Source organism: Chenopodium quinoa, unplaced genomic scaffold (assembly GCF_001683475.1).
Source record: "Chenopodium quinoa cultivar QQ74 unplaced genomic scaffold, ASM168347v1, whole genome shotgun sequence".
Classification (NCBI taxonomy): Eukaryota; Viridiplantae; Streptophyta; class Magnoliopsida; order Caryophyllales; family Amaranthaceae; genus Chenopodium; species Chenopodium quinoa.
Window position 1 is genome coordinate 1,265,745 of NW_018743919.1, and position 24,461 is coordinate 1,290,205.

Here is a 24,461-nt window from a genome sequence, read left to right on the forward strand (position 1 = left end):
TAACCATACCTGATAACAAGTTATCGGATCGGGTACCCGAACCGTTATGGTTATCAGACCGAGTACCCTAATTTTCGGATCGTTTACGGATCGATTTTTCGGATAGTTTTGCTCAGCTTTACTTAATATATTACTTAAAAATCACGTGTCAATCGGTATAATTAACATTTAGTTCTCTTATCTAACTCCCTAATTAACATTTAGTTCTCTAATCTAACGTTCCGAGGGCGCCTGTTAAGTTATTTAATTTTTTTTGAGAGAATTTTTTTTTTTAATTTCTTTTTTTGTGAGGGAAAAAATAATTATGATGTGGTGGTAATTTAGGTGGTTCTAGAATTACATGTCAAAGCCCATAATATTGTAGTGGCCCCAAGAATCACTAACATCCTTTATAATTGCATTAAATTAAATATATTAATTAAATCAATATCAATAATCTTATATGATTCGCCTAATTTACCCAAAAACTACACAAAATATCAAACGAGATACTATTTGTTTTTTGTAATTAAAATTAAACGGTGGGCCCACCTCAAGTTGATTCATGGCAGTCTCTTATCTAGGTATATAGTTCGTTCACATCCACTTTGTTGGACTTCTTATTCGAATATTTTTCAGGTGTCGTCAAATTTTATTTAAATCGATTTTATAGAAAAAAAAAAAAAACACTCATCAAAACTCATAAACATTACAAAAGTGAAGGAGATGGAGAGCAGCAGATCAAAGGTTTCAACTGTGGAATCTAAGGATCAATGGGACGATCTTGTCAACAAAGCCAAGGAACAGGGTACCCCTGTAAGTTCATTTCTAATACTCGTTTTCGTCCGAATTTAGTTTTCACTTTATTCGTTCAAATTACGCTGTCAATGTTGAAAATTGATTCTGTAATATGTATTGAGGAAATATATGTTGTGGTTTTGGTTGTGATTCTGTTATTTTATACGAATAATTTCAAAAGATCTAATCTTGGCTATCTTGCATAATTTTTTTTGATCAACATGGCTTAGTGGGGTCATGACTTAGTTTGGGGCTTTATCATATTTTTGCATGGTATTTTTGAGAAATTTTTTGTATTCAATTCTATTTATTGAATTTCTTGACCACTAAGCAAAGGAAAAAAAAAAAGCTATGAAAATTAATGGGTTCAATTTTTAATTTTTTGTTCTTTATTTTTTTTGGGTGGGGGTGATGGGAGGAGGAAGGGATTCATATTTCATACCTTTTTAGGGAGCGGGGAAAAATGAGGGGTGTTTTGGGAGATTCAAAAGAAAACATTTTTTATATTGGTAATGAAACAGTAAAATTTTCGTCTTTTTTCACTTGCCTCATGTTTTTTTTTTTTTGAAAATCTTGAAAAAAAAAAAGGCCAAATGAGGCCAATAAAGAGGGACTGAGGGAGTATGACTGTGTCATTTGTTGGGAAGAGTTGGATACTTGTAGTGCTGTTAATTTTGGTGAAATTTATTTATATCATGTTATAATGGCAAATTTTATTTTACAGATTGTGGCTCACTTTGGAGCTACATGGTGTGTCACATCATTTGTTATGAATCCATTCTTTGAAGAATTGGCCTCAGAATATGCTGATGTTATGTTTGTCAACGTTGATGTTGATGAAGTCAAGGTAGCATATTTCCCCTTTGAAATGGCTTGGTTTTGTTGAATTGGCCTTATGCAAATACATTTTCAGATTTCAAATTTCATAGTAGTGTATGATGAATATGTTATTGGATTGTGTTTTGATTCTGTCTATCAATTACTGTGTACTCTTATTTTGTTATTGTGTATATGTCATATGTGTGTAACGAGTAATTTGGTTCGATTTGGGTCAAATGGTGACAATCAGATCTATTGTCTGTTAGTTTATCAAGAAAGAATCAATTGATGTTACATGCAGTAAGTTCCTATTGAGTTAGTTTAGTACAATTCCAGTCGGGTTTGTGTTATTTGTATTTTGTAGTTAAGAGTTCGAGTCAATTTACAAGGCGGTCCAGATTGCTACTGGTTAGCAAAGGTGAAATTTTCCAATAATGAAAGTAGTGTCCTGTGTTGTTAAATGGAAGTGGCTGGCTGACGGCTTCCAAATCCGATTCCTATGTCATGTTAAGCACTACTATGTTTGCTTCTCTATAGCATCACCGTACATAAGAGTTGCCCTTTTTCCTTTGCTTAGTCAAGATTTTGAATTATGCTTATCTAGAGTATCTGATATGTTGATATGATTTTTATGTTTAATGTGCTATAGTATGATAAAATCTCGGGTCTATTTCAGAATATTACTACTTTCATACTGGTTGACATTTTGAAGTTCTGTACTTAGCTTGTTTGTACTTGTGGCTTTTGGTGTATAGGAAGTTGCTTCAATGATGGGAGTGAAAGCTATGCCAACATTTCTTGTGCTGAAGGATGGCATCGTAGCTGACAAGATGGTTGGAGCGAACAAAGATGAGTTAAGGAAAAGGGTCGAAAAGTTTACTCAGCCCACTGGAGCTAATATGGCCTAGTCTTGTGTTTCATGTTGTGCATACTGCTACCTTGCTCATTTCCTTAAAGCAGTGTGCTGTCAAATAGGAAATTTACAGCTTTATGCCAATGCTTTCTGATGTATGAATGTATTCCGTTTCTGGTGTGGTACTGATTGTCAAGTGAAAACATATACATGAAAGTATGTGTATAAAAGGTTAATTGCAAATTATTTCATGTATTTTATGCTATGCCTGATGACATCTTTAGACATTCTTACTGTAACATAATTGACCGCTTCTCTCTGTTCAGTTTTTGATTATTGAATATCTTGGCATGATTCATAATATTTGAATTGAAGATTTGCCTGTCAAGCTTGAAGATTTGAAGTGTCTTCTGCAGTCATTGAGGCAGGATATAATTGTCATATTTTGCTTCACTAGAGAGTAAATAGTATCATAAGAACAGAAGCGCATCAATTCATCGCTGACTCACTGTGTGTAGTACAAACGACTTCAGTCACTGCAGTAGCAGCAGTTCTGATATTTAACTAGTCTCTTGCAGTTCTATTCCAAGGTCTGACTTTTAAGGTCAATCTCCATGCTAATCCTTGAATCTTCAATCACTCAACAAGGAGTATGAGATGCTCTCAAATCTCGAACATCTGCTGTTGGAACAACATTGGTGGAAAATGAGAGTTTTACTCTCTTTATAATATAGAGAGTGGGCTAAAGGGGTGTGGCCCTTGGGCTACCCACATTTTGTGGAGAGGGAGGACCTATATGGTAAACCATATATCACACACACGCGCGCCGAGCCGAGCCGGGCTGGGCTGGGCTGGGTCGGGTTTGGGTTATTAAACAAACTTAATTTTTGTTACCGGTTTGATTAATATTCAGTTACAAAACGTTTTACTGTTTTGGTTTAAATTTTTCCGTTACATTGCTTGATTCTCGTTGCTGTTTTACTGCTAAACGTTGCACCGTTACACTGATTTAATGCCTTGATTCTTGCTTAACGAATACACTAATTGCAGTAAACGTTGCTAATCTTTCTCCCGTTTTCATGCTTAAGCTGTTACGTATCTTTACCTATAAAAGGACGGTTCCAACTTTGTTTTTAAAAAATACGGAAAAAAATACAGAAAATCAATTTGCAAAATATATTTTCTCTTCCTCTCAAAACAGTCGAGCAGTTTCTTTCTGATTTTCTGGTGTTCCGTTGTCCGGTGGTTTGGTGCAAAACCGCGGTATTTTATACTTGTGAAAGACTGTTTTATCTTGGGGGCATCCGGTTTGGTACGAGCTGCTTGCACAAGTTTGAGGCAGTGCCGCGAATGTTCTAAAGAGAGCGACATAGTCCGCGACTCAGTCTTATTCTCGGTAACATTGTTCTTACTATTTTATTTGTGCAATTCCATTTATAACATCTGCACTGCAAGATGCAATGTGCATCATCATCGCTGAGTCACTGAGTGCAGTACGAAGGCTTATACAAACCTGCATTATGACTTCAGTCCCTGCATTAGCAGCTGTTCTGATATCAAACTAGCCTCTTGCAATTCTATTCTGAGATTTGAATTTTGAGGTCAATCTCCATGCTAATCCTTGAATCTTCGATCACTCAACAAAAAGTATGCTACTCACTCTCAAGTCTCAACATCTGCACTATGCATGCTTAATACCAGTAGCATACCAAAGTGAAGTGTTCGTTTCCAAAAATCAGAGTTTTGAAGATGGTTGCTCATCATGAAGCTAAAGTTTCGAGGCACATTGTCGGAGATTGGAAGTCATTTTATGGATGTGGGAAAGGCAGTCATCTTAAGCAGTCTTTACAAAAGAAAGTGTTAGTCCAACCAATATATAAATATATAATCAGCATTCAATTCAGCAACAAAGTTCTTTTGATTTCTAAAATCATCCTCCTTTTCACAGGAGTATTTGCTAGTTTTGCTGGGATTAACCTGTACATGTGTAGAATGGCAACATATGAACACACCATGAATTTGACATGAATGAAGCAGTTGATTATAACTTCAATCTTTTTAAATTGGGTAAACCTAGGGATGTGAGTGAGGCGGGTCAAATAGGAGACCCGTCCGAATTTGACATGAATGAAGCAATTGATTATAATTTCGATCTTTTTAAATTGGGTAAACCTAGGGATGTCAGTGAGGCAGGTCAAATAGGAGACCCGCCCCTTCCTCGCCCTAACGGGGCGGGGATGGGTCTTAGCTTGGCTGGTGATGGGGCGGGGATGGGGATAAAAACCATACCCGCCATGGGTGATGGGGAGGGAGTGGATTTTAGGTTGTACCCGCCCCATCCCTGCCCCACCCCACCTGCCCCACTTCATACGCTCCCCATCCCCACATCCATATATTTTTAAAAACAAAATTATATACTTTTATACTATTTTATAAAAAAATTTATGTAAAATAAAAAAGTAAATATAATACTTTGTAATACACTTATATTATAAACAAAAAAAATGTGTAATATTAACAATAATTTTTTCTTTTTGCAATGTTTATTAATTATGAAGGATTGTGTATTTGGGAGGCGGGGATTAGCCGGGTCTTAGTTGGGGATTAGGTGGGGGTGGATATCCAAGTGGGGGTGGGACGGGGATGATATTGGAGCTGTACCCGCCAGGGTGGAGAGGAGGATGGATTTTAGACCCGCTGCGGGGATGGGGATGAGGATGAAAATTTTAGGTGGGAATGGGGATGGGAAGGCCAACATCAGCCCCGCCCCACCCCGCCCCATTGATATCCCTAGGTAAACCAATGTTTATGCATAAAATAAAGCTAAATACATTATTTTTTACAATCCTCAATTTCTTTCTTGTTTAACACGAACATGAATTAGATCTAACATGATTTAATGTCGGTTTAGAAAAGTGTACACCTCCTACTATGAAAGATTAACACCTTAAATTATTCTCTAAACATAAAAGTTAAAACAATAGGTCTTTATTGAAGTTCATTATAATAGTTGACGAATTTCAACAATTAAAGTTAAACATGGGCAATCATATTGGTAGGTCAATATTAAGAATTCAAATACTCAGTAGTACTTTCTTTTGTAAAATGTACTCATATACAAGTATATGAAAAAAAAACCCCAAGATACGAGTATGCTTTGGTTATTAGCTCATCTACTCATAAAAACAAGATTAAAGTCATTTAACAATTGATCACGTTAACCATGTTTAATTTTTGTGACTCTCTCGACATTCCCCCCAAAAAAAAAAAAAAACAGTAGTGGGCTTGTTGGGCCTCAATATTAGTGGGCTTGTTGGGCCTCAATATTAGTGGGCTTTTACATTAAATTACCCAAAAGCTTACTCTCTCATCTTCTCCCACTCAACCGCTCTCTTTTCCACTGTCGGTGACTGACAACGGCGGCCGTAACGTCAGCCGGCGATACGCCGGAAATTCAAATTTCTGGAAAAACTAAATCAAAACGTGAAATTGATGCGCCAATTGTGTAAAAATTTATCACATTTTGTTCTGATATTGGTAAATTGAGGTGCGATTTTATTGATTCTGGTTTGTTTTCGATTTCTAGGGTTTATTTTCGTAACAATTTGTGATATTAGGGGGAGATTTTGACGATGATGAGAGAGAATCAGTGGTTAACATCAATGGCGGAATCAAACGGAATCGTAATTATTGTAGTGACTGTTTTGACATTGATTCTAGTTCGATTGATGTATGTTCTCCATCGATGCGGCAAATCATTACGACCTACTACTGTGAAACCTCTTAGTACTCTCATTGTTCTCGGTTCAGGTTAGCTTATTGATCTAAATTTGTTAAAATTGCTATTTTTATAAAATCTCTTTTCGTAGTTTATCAGAAATTTCGCTTTTATGTGCATTTTTTATATTTTTCTTGTAATTTTGATTCATATTGTATGGTTAGCTGATGATGGTATAATGGGTTCAAATCAATTTGGCAAAATTTGGATTTTTATTCTTAGAAATTGAGGCATAAGACATAATTTTTGTTTAAAATTATTGTGATTGATTTGTATTATTTTTTAAACCTGATTATATGCATGTATGTCTGTTGTTATGCTTGAAGGTGGTCACACTGCTGAGATGATTAATCTTTTGTTGGCATTACAAAAGGACAGGTTTTTGCCTAGATATTACATAGCTGCTGCTACTGATAATATGAGTCTGCAAAAAGCTCAAACATTCGAAAGCTCCTCGGATAATGAGGTAATTACATTTCTTCTGCCACTTTTTCCTGTTTTCTGCAGCTTACTTTTGTGTTACACTTTCCATCAGAAGATCTCATTCATGAACTCTTATTACTGTAGTATACCTGATGTTGTAAGTAGCACTCACATAAGTCCAACGCCACCATTTATGGCCATTTCATATATTCATGTATGTCGTTATATAATATGTTGCTGGCTTCTTCTGTGATTAGTGTACTAGAACAGAGATGGAATTAGACATCAGGATAGACTTATTAATTGGGGTTTTAACTAAACATATTTTTGATTTTTTGAAAAGTTTCTTCTTTCGTTGCAAACAGGTCCGGTGGCTGAATTGCAAACTCAGCATTCTGTATTTTCCTGTTCTCTGTGCCACTGTGGGTGTTGGGACTTGGGGCTAGATTTGGGCTTAATTCTCCTTTTTCTAATGTTAAGCATTAAGAAAATTGAAACCCTTGACACCTCCTAGGGTCTATTCCTTTCTGTCACTTGGCTTTGTGATTATTGAGTGATTTGAAATCAGAGTTAGTTTAAAATCTTTGTTTAAGGTTATGTAATTTACATTGGTTATTGGAGAAAGTTGGAATGCAAAATTGAGACTGTTTGCTTAGTAAGAGGTTACAAAATTCTCAAGCATGAGTACATCTCATTCACATTCATTTTCATAGATTGGTTATCCAAGGATACTTTTAGACCATCACCATGTGGGAACTGGAATAGTGCAGGTTACCTCTCTTTCAATCCTTGCTATTAAGTACATTGGAGAATAGTGTATGAGAATAGTAACTTTGATGGTTTTATTGATGTAGAAAGATAAAGAACTGCTCAGTACTTATAATTTCTAAGAGTTTTCATGGGATTTGGGTTAACTTACTTGCTTAAGCACCGGAAGGAATACCTTAGGCTTAAGCTACGAAGGAATAAGGTGAATGCATAAGCTCATATAAATTTTTAGGAGTAAGCCAACAAGATTTTACTTTGGAGAGTGCTTTATGAGTGAGCTTTTATTTTATTAGTAATGTGTTTATCAACTTGCAGCTGCTACACTGTGAAACTTGAAGTATGACTGTTAGCCATGATATATACATAGGAAAATACTTTATGAGCGAGGTTTTATTGTAGTAGTAGTGTGCTTATCAGCATGTGGTTCCTGCACTGTGATCGCAGAGGTATGATTGTTTCGGATGTGATCTCTTTGTTTCTGTCTTTCTGAGTGCTAGATTTTGAACATTTGGATTTTTGTTACTCCTTTTCGGATGTAATCCTCTGTTTCTGAGTGGTTGAATTTTGAACATTTGAATTTTGTTTCTCTGTATTTGTAGTTGAGTCAGATATGGCGGCGGGTATGAACGTACTGATGTAGCCAATATCGTGTGTTTTTTTTTTTTTTTTTTTTTTTTTTTTTGTGTGGAAAGCCATATTATTCTTGATTGAGGTTTGTTAATTGTTAGTCCATATTAGCCGTTATGTATTCTATGGTCTTCAGATTTTATTTTGCCCTCTATAGAGTTTATGATTTGTGAATTATGAAATTATAATCCGTACTACGTATGAGTTTATGGGGCTAACATGTAGATTTTGTGGTGAGGAGTGTACTTGTACATGTTATTTTTCTCTGCCTTGATGTGCTTTGTTGGAAACAATGTGTTTGATTTGGATCTGGTGGAAGAAGTTATGTTGTATACTGCTTACTGCCGTATGAAAGTTTTACTTAAGGGTATGCATCACTTTTCTCAAATTTTCCTTATATAAACTGTACATAACTTGCTTTATGATTAGCACATTATTGTTCTCTTAGACTTGGTTGTTTGCCAGTTTAAAAAAAGAGACTTGGTGGTCTGACCTGCTGCTCTCTTTGAGACCTTGAGATGATCTACCAATCGACCGCATACTTGTATCAAATTATGAAGATTTATCACCCGTCTACATGACTAATAATTGTTGTTTTTAACGTAGGTTAGCATAGTGAAATAACAGATTTTTGGAGCCTAGTCCCTAGGCATAGACAAGACACAAAAGACACCTAACTAGATAAAGTGCAACGGACTAGCGCCTCTCACTCACAAAGATACAGATAATGTAGGAAGAAGAAGGATTTTTTGATTGATAGTAGCTAAAAGCTTGCGTAATACGTCTAATGGCTTTAGGTCATCACTCTCCAAGTTCTCAATACAATAATTTTCTGGACAACCTTCTCTACTCTAGACTTCCTCTATTTATACTACTACTACATTACAAGGGTTGGCAAGAAGCCTTAATTGCTACATTTACTACTCTTGTCTTCTTCCTAAGTTACCCACAGTATAAAGCCAATAAGCCAAGGCTGCTTGTCTGCAACTCCTAAGGGACCGTTGGTTGGTCTTGTAGTGGATGCGGTTTGCGGCTCTTGTCCTGCTGCTTTTGTCTCCTGCCGTAAGTCAAGATGGTTGGTGGTGGTAGTGGGTTCATTGCATAAAGTATTAAAATAAGGCATAACTCACATGAAGGTTGTATGTTGTATGGCTAAACAATTACTAATATGAGTTACATACTCACTGAATCTTCACAATAGCTTCTTAAAACCACCTGCTACAAAACAGAACAAAAGCATTTGTAAAGATTTATTTTTTCTTTTTCTTTTTCTTTAAAAGCTACAAGTGACTCTAACCTAATGTGATTTCTGGAGGTGCACTTTGATCTCTGGAAGGGCCTTGTCTATATTTCTTGCATCACACCTCAGTGCTTCAAGCATGCTCTTTACTTACACTGTCTAAGGCAAACTTTCTATCCTGTATGGATGTAGTTGCTTCTATATGATCTTTGCAACTGCCCTTTTATTTGAAGGAGACTCTTGCCTGATTCTGAATATATTGCAGAATGGGATGAATGCAGCACAATACATGCAGATATATAGAAGTCGAGAAGTTGGTCAGTCATATATAACTTCTGTTGGGACAACCCTTATTGCCATTGCTCATGCACTGTGGTTAATGATTAAAATCAGACCTCAAGTGGTATATATCTATTCAACCCTCAACTTTTTTGCCAATTATAAACTGTGTTGTTTATTGATAGTTGGTATATTGTTTTAATGTTTTCTGCTAGATTCTCTGTAATGGACCTGGAACTTGTATACCTTTATGTGCAGTTGCCTTTATGTTTAAGGTGAGCACTTTACTGGACCTGTATCAAAATTGTGACTAATACGGCATCATGTCATTTTAATTAGTTTGAGATTTATCATTTAGATTCTATTCGCTACTGCAGATACTAGGGATAAGATGGTCTTCAATATTCTATGTGGAGAGTATTGCAAGAGTAAAAAGACTCTCTTTGAGTGGCTTGTTGCTTTACAAACTAAGAATGGCTGATCAACTATATGTGCAATGGCCTCAACTGCAAAGAAAGTATCCTCGATCTATCTGTGTTGGTTGTCTCATGTAGATGGTTGCTGCAAGTTCACTTGTGTAGATTCTGCTATACATGCCCTGCTTAGGTTATAAACTTCGTTTTGCAACACAACCTAATCTTTCGAGATTTTGACTAATGTATTCTTACTGAGTTCTGACTTGAGGGATTTATGCATTCCTGAATCCTGATTGCTTCTGGTGTTCTTTGATACATCCAGCATTTTAAGTTAACATGTGAATGTACCAGACAATCTTCTCATAAGTCATACTCATTGTTCTTGAAAGTTGTAATATACTGTACTTCACATTTCTTTCTGAATTATACCTGTACAGTGTTGTATCAGTGACTTGCTCTCCAATCTTCTGTTATTTATCTGATGTAATTGAACAAGTCAAATTTTGAAAATTTCCTGGACTAAATTATACTGGTTGAGATGGGTTTAAATGAAATGTTTCATTTATTCATCTCCCCCCTTTTTATTTTAATATAGAGTAAGGGGCCTAAGGGCTCTACTCGATTTGTACATCCTTTGTCCTGAATCCTCCTGATTACTTGCAATTATCTAGACATAGTCCACTTTACCTTTGTATATGACAGTAATGTGAAACAAAGAAATGCCATTGTGCATGGACTCCAAAGTTCACTCGCATATGGTGTGTCATCTGTCCTGGCTCCTTACTGAGGCCTATTAGTCTGTTATGGTGATTAGGTTGCTTTGGATGTCATCTCTGCTGACTATCTTTCTCGACCCCTTGCAGAGGCTTCTTAGTCTGTTATGGTGATTAGATGTCATTTTATGTTAGCAGTTACCAACTCTTGATGCTGACTTTGACATCCCACATAATGTATTCTATGGAAGCTTTAGGCCTCCACACTCCCAATAGAGATGCAACTCTCAGGGATCATTGAATGAACTGATAACAGGCCACTCAACTAATATCTGAGCAGATCATTTCTTTTATTCTGTTTACTTTTCTAGACAGTTACCAAATTTGGAATATAGAATCTAATTTATGTTGATATAAAATATAATGTGCTGCAATTGTGCCATATCTGAAAGTTTATGCCATACCTGCCTACCTGGTTGGTCATTCTGACTGCGTTGTAGATTCCACATAAACAGATAAACCTTTGCCTTCTAAAAAAGTCTCTAACACACGCCTCTCTTTTTAAAAAATTCTTTTGTTGATTGATAATAGTTTATTCTTTCCCCTTTCTCCATATAGCCCCAGTGCCCCAAAAAAAGAACAAATTCTTCGATTTCCCATGCATCAATGTATTGACTAGAGTTGTACATTTCTTTATTTGCTCTCAAAACTTGTATACTACATACTAATAAAGAAAAAAAAGAATATTTTTCTGCAATAATACGCCGGAAAGCTGTAGTGAGATTCTGGTGTTTCCCAGTCAGAGTAAGGTTAAAGAATGGAGTCTCTTGAAGAGGACTTTGATCTCAACTGGGTTTGCTGTCTTCTTGATGATATATCAAGCAACTGTTGTGACTCTTCTGTCATGCAGCCTGATGTTCCTTTGCCTATTCCTCGTTATGATTCTTATTCCAGCTCCACCTTCCATAGGTTTGTTCACTTTATTTATCTAATTACCGTTGCTGTTCAAGTTTTTTGTATATCCGCTGATCAGAGAAATTGTCTGTTTGGATCACAATAATTTTTGTTTTAGTAGATATTAGCATGTTAACTTTGATAAATTGCTCTTTTATTCATCATATCAATCTGTTTGGTCCTTGGATGTACTTATTTTAGGCAATAGTTTTGTATTAGTATAAAGATCTTGTTGTTCTGTTCTTCTGCACCATTGAGCTGTTCCTCTTGGGCTATTCTTTGAATCAAATCTAGTTTTGCTAAAGCAAGAATACTTTGTGGAAATGAGTTAGTTCACACGAAGTCTGATTCAATTAAGGTATCTTAGGGATTATTTTTGTTGATCATATACAATATGTTTGAGTTTGCTTTCTTTTTGTCCATGCAGTGCGGCCACTCAAGATTATAGTGAGGGTTTGTATGGTTTTGATGACTGCTGCCGGAAAAGGTACTTGTTAAAAATTGTAACTTTCATCTATTAATATTCAATTCTTCTAACAATTCTTCGCCATTCAACTTCAGGGTCTGTGTGGGATCAGTCACTGCATCCAGCAGCTCCAAAGCATGCCGTGAGAAACAAAGAAGGGATCATCTAAATGAAAGGCATGTACAGTTTTAATATTTGAGGGATTTTGATCTCATTTTGCCTTATTATTTTCTCAATGTACTTATTACCATTTTGTTGGTAGGTTCCTTGAGTTAAGTGAAACATTGAGGTCTGGAACAACACCCAAGTTTGACAAAGCCGCTATACTAACTGATGCTATTCGGCAAGTAAAGCTGTTACGTGAAGAAACATGTAACTTAACCAGCCAAAATGGCAAATTAAAAGAAAAGATTAATGAATTGAAGGTTCTGACTCTTTTATATTTGCTTTGATCTGTAAGCTTTGAACAAATTAAGGATTATACATCAACCTGCTAGCCAATAATCTCACAAATCAGCCCTAATACCAAATAATACTTCGTATATTATTTGATTCCTTAATCTCTTACTGGTAGTTCTCTTTATCAAGGATGGTGGTGTCTAAACTATCTGCACTTTGTACTAATGCAGGCAAAGAAGAAAGCCCTTCGCGCTGAAAAGCATAGGTTAGTGTCAGAGAAAGAGAAGTTAGAGCAGAGAATTAACTTTGTAGGTTCTTCTCCTAGCTTACATTTCCATCCTACTTCAGTTCCAACTTCATACGCTATCCCCTGTCAAGCAGTTGGTGGCAAACTGATGCCCCTGGTTAATTACTCCGGTGTTCCCTTTTGGCAATTTGTGCCTCAAGCTGCATTTGATACCTCACAAGATCATGTCTTTCACCCTCCCGTCGCTTAAGCTGGAGCTATTATCCCTTCCTCGCAGATCTCCCATGGGCCTTGAAGTTAATGGTTAAGTCTCCTTATTGTAAGATGCTCTGTTTCAGGATGAAGGGATGAATTAACAATGGATGATTGGCTGTTATTGGAGTTATTGTTAATTCTGCTTAACTAATAAACTAATTCAGTATTGCATTGATTTATGTTCTCTCTCTCTCTCTTTTACAATCAATTCTTAATGCTCCAGTCATCTACACATCTACACATAATTTTCTAAAACCTTACACATTAGTGCCACACATTTCTTCCTATGGTAAAACCTTTTTTTAACATATAGTTTTATCCCCAATTTAATTTAAGCATCTGTGGATGATATTTACTTCATATTCCTATGACTTGATGATATCTTTAACCATAATATCTTAATGTTCGTCCCTTTCTCTTAATTCTTCAATTTTCTCATATAATACAAGTACTTCGTATCATTTATGTATATGTTTTTTTTCTCAGTTTCACTTTTATTAACCTGTGTGTTACATGACCTAAAAGACTGGAGTAGTTTCTAACTACGACAAGTTTGCAACTGGAAAACACCTGATTCCACCTTTTATCCTATCTTTCAAAAATTGTCACTAATAACAAACTTACAACCGATTATAATTTAGTACATATAATCACCTATATCTCTCATCAGATATGAATTTATAGAATGAATTGGTAGGAGCGATAAAATTTGGTTGTTAAAGATGTTCAACAACGGAGCAAGTGTCTCTCCAATAGATAAGAAGAGTTCTGATCATAGTTAGGTTCACTTTCTAGATTACCAAATCCATGTCTCCATGGTGTGTTACGATCTTGGTCATCGTCTATAGTTGAAGACGACGTCGAGGCAGTTGAAGGTGGGAAATCCGTGGAGTTGCTGCTAAGCATGACGACAACTGAAGCCATTGTAGGTCTGCTTGGAGCATCTTCTTCGACACAGTGCAACCCTACTTGTATGCATCTCATTACGTCGTTTCTTGAGTAGTTTGTGCCTAGTTCTGGATCAACTATTTCCATTACAGCTCCTGTGCTCCAAAGTCGCCGTGCCTGAAATAATTCAGTGAATCTATGTGATTATAATTCTTAATTGCAACGAAAAAGGACGACTATGCAAGACAGCAAGAATTAGTATATATCTTACGCGACTTAGAAGGCTGTCTCCTCCAAGATGTTGGTTAAATAAGTTGCTTTGTCCGCTTATAATCTCCAAAAGTATCACCCCAAAGCTATAGACATCACACCTGACTGATAGCACGCCGGACATTGCATACTCTGGTGCAATGTATCCACTGCAAGACATAATTCGTCAACATTGATTAATTCTAAATCAATGTACGTAAGGATAACAAATTCTCGATACTTCCCCTTAGGTGGGAGCGTGAAGATCATAACCCATTTGTACATAAACAGCAGCAACATATCTGCCAAGACGGATGGGGCTAAAGTCTGATCCTCAACACTCCGGCAAGAGGGACATATTAAGAAGTCTTTCGAAGATCATGGACTTACTAGGTTCCGACAACTTTGATGGTACTGGCGTGTGTTTGGTCTAATTTGATTAATCTTGCCATGCCAAAGTCCGCTATCTTAGGATTCATCTCCTCATCTAGCAAGACATTGCTTGCTTTAAGATCTCGGTGTATGATCTTGAGACGCGAGTCTTCGTGAAGGTACAAAATTCCTCGTGCAATTCCCATTATGATCTTGAATCGTGTATCCCAATCCAAATATTTGCGCCTAGTTTGATCTGTAAGATGCTCAGAAGATCACAAAAACTTTAAGCTATTGGGGATTTTTTTTTTATTATATAGCTTCCAATTTTGCATCATATCATATATTCTTACACTTAGAAAATTTAAACAAACATAAAGTAATTAAGATTTCCCAAAATATGTTACACTTCATATCAACCAAACCAACACTCAAAGTTTCATGTGTAAAGAAGACATACCAAACAGGAATTTTTCAAGACTGGTGTTGGACATAAACTCGTAAACTAGCAAACTTTCGTCGCTTTCTAAGCAAAATCCCAACAATCTAACCAGATTTCTGTGTTGAAGCTTTGCTAATAAGTGGACTTCATTAGTAAATTCGTCATGACCTTGTCCAGATTTTTTATCCTTAGAAAGCCTCTTAACAGCCACTTGTTGTCCATTTGAAAGCTCGCCCTATACTTGAGAAGCTAATATGAAGTACTTCGTATATAATAATAACCATCCAAACCCTCACTTAGAGTGGTTAGTTTAATTTGTTCGTGTTAGTTTTCAAAATGAAACGAGGGAATCATACCTTATAAACAGAACCAAATCCTCCTTCACCAAGTTTATTAGCATCGGAAAAGTTACATGTTGCTTGTTTTATTGTTTCTAAACTGAATTGTAAGGCACCTCCGTTATCGGAGTCTTGGACAACTGTGGGGAAAGAAAGGTTTCAATGGGGATCAGATATGATAATGCAAATCGAATTATCTCAAATGTATGTCTTATAAATAATACTCTTTTGTTGCAACTAATAAGAAACGGAGGTATTAGAATGAAATTTTGTTTGGGTTTGTAAGGGGTTCTAACTCTTTGTCTTATCAATGTTATTATAGGACAACCATGCACATTGGATTTTGGGAAGCAATTAAATCAAAGCATTTTCAAGTCTAAAATCAAAATTTTGATTACGCCATTGCAATGGCTTAATAGTTTATAAGTCCGCTGTTGGTGATAGACCATAATTTACCTTGAGATGGTGAAGATGCATTGTCCAACGAAGGTGGCGATGAAGGGTGTGGCAGAGACGAACATTTATCATAAGTAGGCGTATAGAATTCATAATTCCCAAACCTCAGTATACAATTTGGCCTTAAAATGATGGACCATAACTTATCGGCACAACACGACGCTAGAAAATTGAGTGTAATCTCTATACACCTAGAGCAATCTTGCTTCGATAAATCTGGCGTGCATTGCACATAGGCGAAAACCTCGTACAGAGGATTCAATTTTGCAGACCCTTGACCATATTTCTTCAAATAATTCCCTGCCACAGCAGTGGCTTGTAAACTCCGAAGCAACGTCCCTAGCGTTTCCTGGAATCTATGATCGGATTCGAAAGAAGTATTAGCAATAACATAGATTCATATTACGTTACCCTGTTTAACAATAGTATAATGTTTACAATAATTTTAACATCTTCCAATGACGACCTTATGCAATACACAAAGTTGAGTATAAAAATTTACAATTCTACAAATGCGGAGTATAATTTTCTCAAAATATACCTTAAAAACTAAAGGGTACATAGTGCTCCCTCTTTTACTTTTTTTTTTTTTTTTTTTTTTTTTTTTTTTTTTGGCTTCATTCTTTTTACGGTCTCCAAGACACGTGCATCTTACAACGTACATAACTCTAGTTCTATATGCGTTAAAATTATACAGACTTGATATTATTAAAGTATAAAATGAGATGAATTCAATAAGACCTCACTTAGATTATAAATTAACGAGAATTTACAGTTAAATTTTTTAAAGTTTGACCTAATTATTTGTAATGAGGCAAAAAAATAGAGACAGAGGGAGTAATATCTACTCGTAATATTTTAGTTCCTTTTATTCACAACTAATAAGTGAATGATGTAAAAAGTCAAAACAATACACTTGGTATATATTTACGAAGAAAATTGCAAGCTGAAGGTAAATATACTCTTGTCTTATGACATTGTAGGTATTGTATTCGATAGACATAGCTCGAACCTGACAGGATCAGACGTATTGCCTACACTATTTAGCCCATCACCCGGCAACGGCTCCATGGTGCCGAAGATCGAACGTGGGGAGTATCGAAGCATGCAATCATTGTACCACCCAATTGCTTCAAAGTTGTTGGGACAATCTACCTGGATCCGCCTAGCGGCATTGACAAGGCAGGCCGTGCAATCGGATGACTTTAGGTCACCGCGACAAAGGGCAATGACATTGACCGTATCGTTGCTAGTGTCCCCTGCAGTAAGGTTGTGGAAGCCACAATTTTCTTGGCTGTTGGTGATTAGGGAAGTAAGAAGGGTTTTAAGGTTTGCGGCGTAAGCACTGGTTTCGTTGTAGGTGCCAAGAGTATCGTTACAAGAGAACCTAGCAAGATCAACACCCGCGTTTTGAGCCGAGGTTAGTGAAATTGATAACCAGAGGACTAGAAATGGTAATGAGCGTGAAATCATTGGAGAATGATAATGAAAAATTGGCATTTAGAGTAAAAAACCAAAAAAAGATTAAGGCAATGTTTGATTTTTTATTTTTTTTATTTTTATTTTTTTTGGGTTTGGATGCTTTGGAATATGGTGGACTGATGAATAAATGAATTAGCTATCTGAATTATGATAAAGTTTGGCGGGAATTTGTCAAGCAAGTTGACTTTTACTTTAAGTTGACTACAATTTGTGACTTTGTGAGATATGGAAGGCATGTTAGAGATAATCTCATACAATGTGTTGGATTAAGTAACATATCTTCAAAACTTTCAAAACTTTTTTTTTTTCCTTTCCTCCAATTAGTATTATTATTAATTATTCAATGAAATTTCCATTCTACTATCTCATCCGTTATTTTTTAATTGACATGTTTTGTCTTAAAACGCTATTCACAAATTATACTTTTAACTATCTTCTGTGATTTTTAGTTACGACAAAATATAGTCATGCAGGGTTTATTTGAATCTTATCAGTCTTGCTATATTTTATTAATATTCAATAACTTGAGATGATAGTAGTTAGACTTGTACATTAACAAATATGATAAAAGAAACGTGTCAACTAAAAAAATCTAAGAAAATACCAAAGAAATTGAGCCCGACAACTCCAATTGTCATACATACCCTATTTCTTTCCATATAATTACAAGTGGGTCTTGTTTGGTCGTTTACAAATTCTGTCCCGTGACAATCGGGTCAATCAAAAACAAATTGTTGTTTCTTGATTATAAAAAGTAGCAACTATCTAATTATAAAGCTTGGAAGAAATTTCTTGCTAGTAAATGTCATTAAAATAATACCTTTTTTTTTTCTTAAATACTAAATATTCTTAATTATGAAAATCCAAGTTGAAGCTAATGATGCATTAGTGAGTAAGCTTAAATGTTGGTTGAATTCCTTTATTTTATGACTATTGTTTGTGAGGACAAACAATACTTTGGCGAAGACCATGTGCACTCAATATAAAGATCATGACCTTCACGTATGTAATTGTGTTAAGTCTGTCAACTTTAAAGCTTGCTACATTTTGAATCAATAATGAGCAACTTGATCAAATTTTGCTAGCCTTGTTTGATAAATTGACTGGTGGCTATCGATAATTAATTGTTTAAGTGCATAAATCTTGGCTTGATATGCATTAAAGAATCACCGGATGATAGACCTACTATGGCAACCGCAGTCCTTATGTTACATAGTTACTTGGTTAATTACTCTTCCGGTAGATAACTGTAGGAAAAAAAAAAAAAGAATTTAGTGTGCCATACATAGTAGTTTCAAATAATTTGAAGCTGGTAAACAGCATATTATCCCTAATTTTTGTTAAATGTTGTACTGCAAGTCATGAATTAATTAATTAAAAACCCTAGCCTCCATTCTTGATTTTTGAAGGAGCTTTCATTGGTTTTTACCGATGGAAAGCCCCAACCTTTGTTTCTTTACACTTTTTTGTTTGTTCTTTTGGTTTATAATAATGATTTCTCCCTTAAAAGAAAGGATTTTCGATCTCTTTCGAAAGACAAGGTTTTTTCGATCTCCTTCGAAAGACAAGGTTTTTCGATCTCCTTCGAAAGACAGAGTTTTTCTCCTCTTTTTAAGGGGGAATTTTTCATTAGTTTAAAATCTGGGATAATAGATCTGATGGATTGCCGTGAAATTGTTTCGTTGGTGAAAAATTATGCGGGATAGGTTTTCAATTTTTCGAATACGGTCAGATGAATCCTATGGAAATCATCCTCACAACTAAAAGGATCGTTAGATTGTCTCTCCAACAAGGCTGTATTTACTATAAGTGGGAGATGTTCCACATTGCAAGATCTGCTTGACGATCGTAGTTTTTATGAAGGAAATTTTTATTTGATTCAAATTATGTGTTTGTTAAATTCGATTATCGTTGTAGATGTCGTATGACTTTTCATTAATCGAGTAATTTTACTATTAAAAAAAAAAGGCCGTGAATTTATTTGTCTAAAATGGTCATAATTTGAGCATAGATGATTAGATGGTACCATTTTCAATATTTATTTTAGGATTTTTTTTTTCTAGAAACTACTTAATAAATTTCAGAATATTTGCGAGAAACTATCTAATAATATAAAAATGTAGTAAAAAACTTCATAAGTAAAGGTAAAATGTTGTTTTTCAAAGCTTGTTTCCTTTTTCTCTTTACCTCGTAAACATATATAGGCATCATTAAGGCACACAATTAAGACCATTGTATGGTTCTTGTTGTCACATAGCATTGGGAAAACTACCATGAGAAGCTTCTCCATCGGATGTAGTGCTTGTTAGAGGCTCATCCTCATTGCTTTCCATCACATCAATATACCACTTAATACACATATATATACCTACCATTGAAGTAAACAAAATCAAAAAGTTTGCTCGCATTTGTTCTAGTTGAAAATAAAAGTTAGCGGTATTTACATTTTAATACGAATTTGTGCTTAGGTAAGCACGGTGTGGCTCATTCGGACCAAATCAAATCAAAATTTATTTAAAGAAAGGGGGCTAAACAACGTTGTCTTATTTTAGTGAACAATATTAGTTTTTATTCGGAATTGATGAATTGTCTGCATATATATTCTTTTTGCTTGAGAAGAAGAGAAAGATGAATGACGATCAATTGATATTTTATTCTAAATAAATATATTTTATTTATTTTTTCGTTTTCCCGTTTCTCATACTTTAAAAATTTTCGTTTCCCCAATTCCCGTTTTTTCATTTCCGTTTCTATTTTCCGTTTCCGTGTAACCTAGTACAAGACATTATGCACATACATAGTAATTCATTTAGATGACGACCAGCCTTTTTATTTCCCTGTTAAAGTGGGGTATCAAGGAAATCATAAAGTAATAGTGTTGAAAAAAATAGAGATTGGGAAAAAAAAAAAAAAAAATTCAATTCCAATACATTTATCAATTGCTAAAGATAAATCAGCTCATTTAATATTGGGATTTGGGACTAAAGATTCCTTACATATGGAGGCTGATGATTCTTCCCAAAATATGGTAAAAAATTCTTAAATAATATTTGTTGGGTAGGGCCCAAATTTTATAAGCCCATTATATATAGATGGAGTATAATCTAGAAGCTTCCTGAAAAATCAGGAGAAGATTGCACTTGATTTTTCTAGAGTCATCTACAATCTTAATATTCCCTAGAATATTCTAGAGAATAATTAAAAGTGGAAGCCACTAGAATAAGAGGCATAATTATGGGAAAATTTCCATAGGAATCTAGAAACCTCCATCATCACCTATAAATATTGGTCAAGGGCATTCAAACAATACAACAAGAACACAACACAAGAAGCCATACCAAACACAAGCCTTTCTACAAAATATTCTCCCTCCTTGTAATGTTCCACTACTATCGTAATACTCCTTTGTGAGTACTTCTTATAGTGAGAGTTCTCTTGTAATACTCACCCTCTCAAGGGTTCTTGTACTCTCCTACTTTTAAATAGTGGAATAAAAGTACTCGTTGTTACACAAAATCGTGTGTTCATTTATATTAATTATCTTGCTAATTATCAATTCAATTTACATTTCTCAATCAAACACATCTTCGCTTTCGCTGTGCACTCACCAACCCTAACAAGTGGTATCCGAGCCAAAGGTTGATTAGAGTGTTTACACATTAAAGATGTCTTTGGTCACGAAGTTCGAGATTGAGAAATTTGACGGCAAGATTAATTTCAGCATTTGGAAAGTCTAGATGAAAGGCGTTCTAGTACAGAGCGGATTAAAGAAGGCTTTGGATGGAAAAGCTAAAAAACCAGAGTCAATGACAGACGAGCAATGGCAAGAGTTGGACGAAAAAGCCCTCTCGGCAATCCAACTATGTTTAAACCAAGGAGGTACTGCGCGAGGTTGTCCATGAAGACACAACAGCTGACCTATGGCTGAAGTTAGAGTCACTATATATGACTAAAAGTCTCGCTAACAAGCTTCGACTTAAAGAAAGGCTTTATACAATTCGAATGGCCGAAGGTACTTCTATTCAAACTCATCTCGATGAATTTAATTCAATTTTAATTGATCTTGAAAATTTAGATGTTAAAATCGAAGATGAGGATAAGGCCGTGTTATTAATTGTCTCCCTACCACCTTTGTATAAACACTTCAAGGAAATTATGCTTTATGGCAATAGTGATACTCTTTCTTTTGACGATGTTAAATCTCACTTACTCTCAAAAGAAAAGTTTGACCTTGAAGTTCATTCTAATGAAAATGCCGAAGGTTTAAATATAAAAGGGAGATCACACGGTAGTAAAAGTACCAATAAGAAGTCCAAATTTAATGGGCACAAATCCGGAAAATCTTGCAAGTTTTGCAAGAAACTTGGGCACACGGTTGAAGAATGCTGGTTTGCAAATAAAAAGCTCGAAAAGAAAGAGCAAGAGGAAAAGCCAAAAGAGACGGCAGGACCCGGTTTTGGAGAAATAGAGTCCGATGATGAAGTTCTCTTAGCTACTTCACCAAGAAGAAATAAAAATTCTGACTGGGTACTTGATTCGGGTTCTGCCAACCATATTTGTTCTCAAAAGTCTCACTTTACCGACTATCAACCGGTGAAGAATAAAACTGTTACAATGGGTAATGATTATCATTGCAAAGTTCGTGGTGTTGGCTCCGTACGGATCAAGACGCAAGACGGTGTGATCAGGACTTTGTCTAATGTTCATCATGTTCCTGATCTGAAAAAGAATATCATCTCTCTTGGCATTCTGGACTCAAAAGGATATAAGATTTCGGCTCAAGGTGGAGCACTCAAAGTCTCCAAAGGTGCTCAAAAAATATTGAAGGCCAACAGACATAGAAATTTCTATGTATTACAAGGATCTACTATTATGGCTTCATCATACTCAATCCGGACTCGGCAACAATGCTCACATAATACGGGTCCAAGTAACATACGACGAGCGCACATATAAAATTTGGTCCAAGGTAGAGATTGTTGGGTATGGCCCAAATTTTAATCTAGAAGCTTCCTGAAAAATCAAGAGAAGATTGCACTTGATTTTTCTAGAGTTATCTACAATCTTAATATTCCCTAGAACATTCTAGAGAATAATTAAAAGTGGAAGCCACTAGAATAAGAGTCATAATTATGGGAAAATTTCCATAGGAATCTAGAAACCTCCATCATCACCTATAAATATTGGTCAAGGGCATTCAAACAATACAACAAGAACACAACACAAAAACACAACACAAGAAGCCATACCAAACACAAGCCTTTCTACAAAATATTCTCCCTCCTTGTAATATTCCACTACTATCGTAATACGCCTTTTTGAGTACTTCTTATAGTGAGAGTTCTCTTGTAATACTCACCCTCTCAAGGGTTCTTGTACTCTCCTACTTTTAAATAGTGGAATAAAAGTGCTCGTTGTTACACAAAATCGTGTGTTCATTTATATTAATTATCTTGCTAATTATCAATTCAATTTACATTTCTCAATCAAACACATCTTCGCTTCCGCTGTGCACTCACCAACCCTAACAATATTGAAATTATAAAAGCAAAGTAACCGCATACATAATCTTCTGAAGTAGACGAACAGCGTTTAATTCGCAGGCTTTGTACTAATAATGAAATGTGTCGTATCAATCTTTTTCTTAGAAAAAGAAATATGGCATTATTGTAACATTAACTTGATATTCATGCATGTTAACGAGGGTGAAGCTCCGTTATGGAAACCTCATTTGTTGAATTCCCAACAAAGTTGTTATTACTAGATTGGTTTGAAGTACTCCCCTGTGGTGGAGCATTGTCTAGCATGTTGCCGCGGTCGAAAAAGGCGGGCTTCGATGGCACTGGTAGGGAGATGGGATCACTTCTTAGCATAAGATCAACTAAAGGCATAGTTGGTCTATCTTTTGGGTTCTGTTGGACACACAGTAAGCCAACATGGATACATCTTAGAATCTCAGTGCCATGAGCGTTCGACAACACAGGATCCACAACATTCCAAGCTGTGCCTTCTATCCAATTTCTCCACACCTAGAAAATTAAAGGTTCCAAAATCAGCAATTAGAGAAATTCAGCACACATGCCTACTCAATCGAGCGGTCCATCATATAGGTAATGTTGTTGAAATATTGTGTTAGCAAACTTACAAATTCAAGAAGGGTTTCTAGATTATCTTCAGATCGAAATGAGCTAATTTTTTGCCCGCTTATGGTTTCCAACACTTGAACACCAAAACTATAGACATCCGACTTCATGGAAACTTGTCCTTGAAGCACGTATTCCGGAGCCATGTATCCACTGCACCAATGTTGGATCACAATTTATTAGATTTAGTTGTAAAATAACAATGACCTTTAACTATAGAGTTGCAATAAATTACGTACGGAATATATACTTACAAAGTACCAACAATTTTGCTAGCTACTGATTGAGTTTGGTCAATGTTGAATAGTCTTGCCATTCCGAAATCTGATATCTTAGGGTTAAATTCTTCATCTAAGAGAACATTTCCAGCTTTTAGGTCTCGATGAATGATTCGAAGTCTTGACTGTTCATGAAGGTAGATAAGTCCTCTTACAATGCCATTGATGATTTTAAAGCGTGTCTCCCATCGTATAAATGTATGCCTCTTAGATGAATCTGCATTTAAAAAAATTTCTTCAAGATATATTTAACATAGAATAGTTACACAGTACATTGAGTACTCCGTGTTGAACATATAGAGTAATCACAAACCAAATATAAATTTATCCAGGCTGTTGTTGGGCAAAAACTCGTAAATAAGAAGCATTTCATCCTCTTCCAAGCAGAATCCTAAAAGTGTCACTAAGTTTCGATGCTGGAGCTTAGCCAATATAAGAATTTCATTCTTGAATTGCTCATCGCCACCCCTTCCTAAATCCTTCGTAACAAGCCGCTTCACGGCTACTTCTTTGCCATCAGGCAGTTTTCCCTGAACAAATGAAAATTAAACACAATATGCATGTATTATATACACTTCTTCAATTAGGAGTATTAACAACTATTTATTATGAGTTATGTTGGGAAATTGTACATAGGCGAAGGTCCAACACCTTATAGACAATGCCAAATCCACCTCTTCCAAGCCAATTATCTTCTGAAAAATTGTTTGTTGCTACCTTGATGGATTCGAGATCAAATTGCAATGACTCGAGGGTAGCATCGTCATTTTCTGTAATGCTTAAAGAAAGGAATGGCATA

General features: G+C 35.6%; 5 protein-coding genes across 6 annotated transcripts; 3 read left to right on the forward strand and 2 right to left on the reverse strand.

The window, feature by feature from the left end:
- Nucleotides 1-600: 600 nt before the first annotated feature.
- Nucleotides 601-2,790, forward strand: LOC110687274 (thioredoxin-like protein CXXS1). The gene is made up of 3 exons (XM_021863903.1): nt 601-795; nt 1,502-1,624; nt 2,352-2,790. Exons 1-3 carry the CDS (start codon nt 706-708, stop codon nt 2,502-2,504), a joined length of 366 nt encoding a protein of 121 aa, XP_021719595.1. The 5' UTR covers nt 601-705; the 3' UTR covers nt 2,505-2,790.
- A 2,571-nt stretch (nt 2,791-5,361) lies between these two features.
- On the forward strand, nt 5,362-10,570 carry LOC110687277 (UDP-N-acetylglucosamine transferase subunit ALG14-like). Of its 2 annotated transcripts, none has more exons than XM_021863904.1 (6): nt 5,362-5,986; nt 6,067-6,259; nt 6,554-6,693; nt 9,551-9,688; nt 9,780-9,839; nt 9,942-10,570. In XM_021863904.1, the coding sequence occupies exons 1-6, from the start codon at nt 5,942-5,944 to the stop codon at nt 10,116-10,118; spliced, it is 753 nt and encodes a 250-aa protein (XP_021719596.1). In that variant the 5' UTR covers nt 5,362-5,941; the 3' UTR covers nt 10,119-10,570. The 2 variants fall into 2 exon arrangements, with proteins under 2 accessions (XP_021719596.1, XP_021719597.1); XM_021863905.1 differs by having other exon boundaries at nt 5,366-5,996.
- Nucleotides 10,571-11,131: 561 nt separating this feature from the next.
- On the forward strand, nt 11,132-13,191 carry LOC110687278 (transcription factor ILR3-like). The gene is made up of 5 exons (XM_021863906.1): nt 11,132-11,662; nt 12,075-12,134; nt 12,209-12,289; nt 12,376-12,538; nt 12,743-13,191. The coding sequence occupies exons 1-5, from the start codon at nt 11,511-11,513 to the stop codon at nt 13,007-13,009; spliced, it is 723 nt and encodes a 240-aa protein (XP_021719598.1). The 5' UTR covers nt 11,132-11,510; the 3' UTR covers nt 13,010-13,191.
- Nucleotides 13,192-13,575: 384 nt separating this feature from the next.
- LOC110687155 (cysteine-rich receptor-like protein kinase 10) lies at nt 13,576-24,460 on the reverse strand. Its single transcript, XM_021863771.1, has 12 exons — nt 24,314-24,460; nt 23,976-24,192; nt 23,639-23,879; nt 23,387-23,537; nt 23,021-23,270; nt 16,772-17,204; nt 15,760-16,115; nt 15,322-15,443; nt 14,984-15,200; nt 14,542-14,779; nt 14,174-14,321; nt 13,576-14,079 (listed from the first exon to the last, which is right to left on the reverse strand). Exons 1-12 carry the CDS (start codon nt 24,458-24,460, stop codon nt 13,741-13,743), a joined length of 2,859 nt encoding a protein of 952 aa, XP_021719463.1. The 3' UTR covers nt 13,576-13,740.
- Nucleotides 16,713-17,559, reverse strand: LOC110687285 (cysteine-rich repeat secretory protein 38-like). Its single transcript, XM_021863916.1, has one exon. It carries the CDS (start codon nt 17,257-17,259, stop codon nt 16,729-16,731), a length of 531 nt encoding a protein of 176 aa, XP_021719608.1. The 5' UTR covers nt 17,260-17,559; the 3' UTR covers nt 16,713-16,728.
- Nucleotide 24,461: the final 1 nt, after the last annotated feature.

Bases quoted from the DNA above. Each gene is read 5' to 3' on its own strand.
- LOC110687274 (XM_021863903.1), top strand. From the start codon at position 706: ATGGAGAGCAGCAGATCAAAGGTTTCAACTGTGGAATCTAAGGATCAA. The intron at 796-1,501 runs GTAAGTTCATTT...TTTATTTTACAG, and splicing joins CCAAGGAACAGGGTACCCCT to ATTGTGGCTCACTTTGGAGC. The intron at 1,625-2,351 runs GTAGCATATTTC...TTTGGTGTATAG, and splicing joins TTGATGTTGATGAAGTCAAG to GAAGTTGCTTCAATGATGGG.
- LOC110687277 (XM_021863904.1), top strand. From the start codon at position 5,942: ATGCGCCAATTGTGTAAAAATTTATCACATTTTGTTCTGATATTG. The intron at 5,987-6,066 runs GTAAATTGAGGT...TTGTGATATTAG, and splicing joins CACATTTTGTTCTGATATTG to GGGGAGATTTTGACGATGAT. The intron at 9,689-9,779 runs GTATATATCTAT...GTTTTCTGCTAG, and splicing joins TTAAAATCAGACCTCAAGTG to ATTCTCTGTAATGGACCTGG.
- LOC110687278 (XM_021863906.1), top strand. From the start codon at position 11,511: ATGGAGTCTCTTGAAGAGGACTTTGATCTCAACTGGGTTTGCTGTCTT. The intron at 12,135-12,208 runs GTACTTGTTAAA...ATTCAACTTCAG, and splicing joins GATGACTGCTGCCGGAAAAG to GGTCTGTGTGGGATCAGTCA. The intron at 12,290-12,375 runs GCATGTACAGTT...TTTTGTTGGTAG, and splicing joins AGGGATCATCTAAATGAAAG to GTTCCTTGAGTTAAGTGAAA.
- LOC110687285 (XM_021863916.1), bottom strand. From the start codon at position 17,259: ATGCCAATTTTTCATTATCATTCTCCAATGATTTCACGCTCATTACCA.
- LOC110687155 (XM_021863771.1), bottom strand. From the start codon at position 24,460: ATGCCATTCCTTTCTTTAAGCATTACAGAAAATGACGATGCTACCCTC. The intron at 14,780-14,983 runs GTATGTCTTCTT...AGCATCTTACAG, and splicing joins TCTTGAAAAATTCCTGTTTG to ATCAAACTAGGCGCAAATAT. The intron at 14,322-14,541 runs GTAAGTCCATGA...TATGTCTTGCAG, and splicing joins ATCAAAGTTGTCGGAACCTA to TGGATACATTGCACCAGAGT.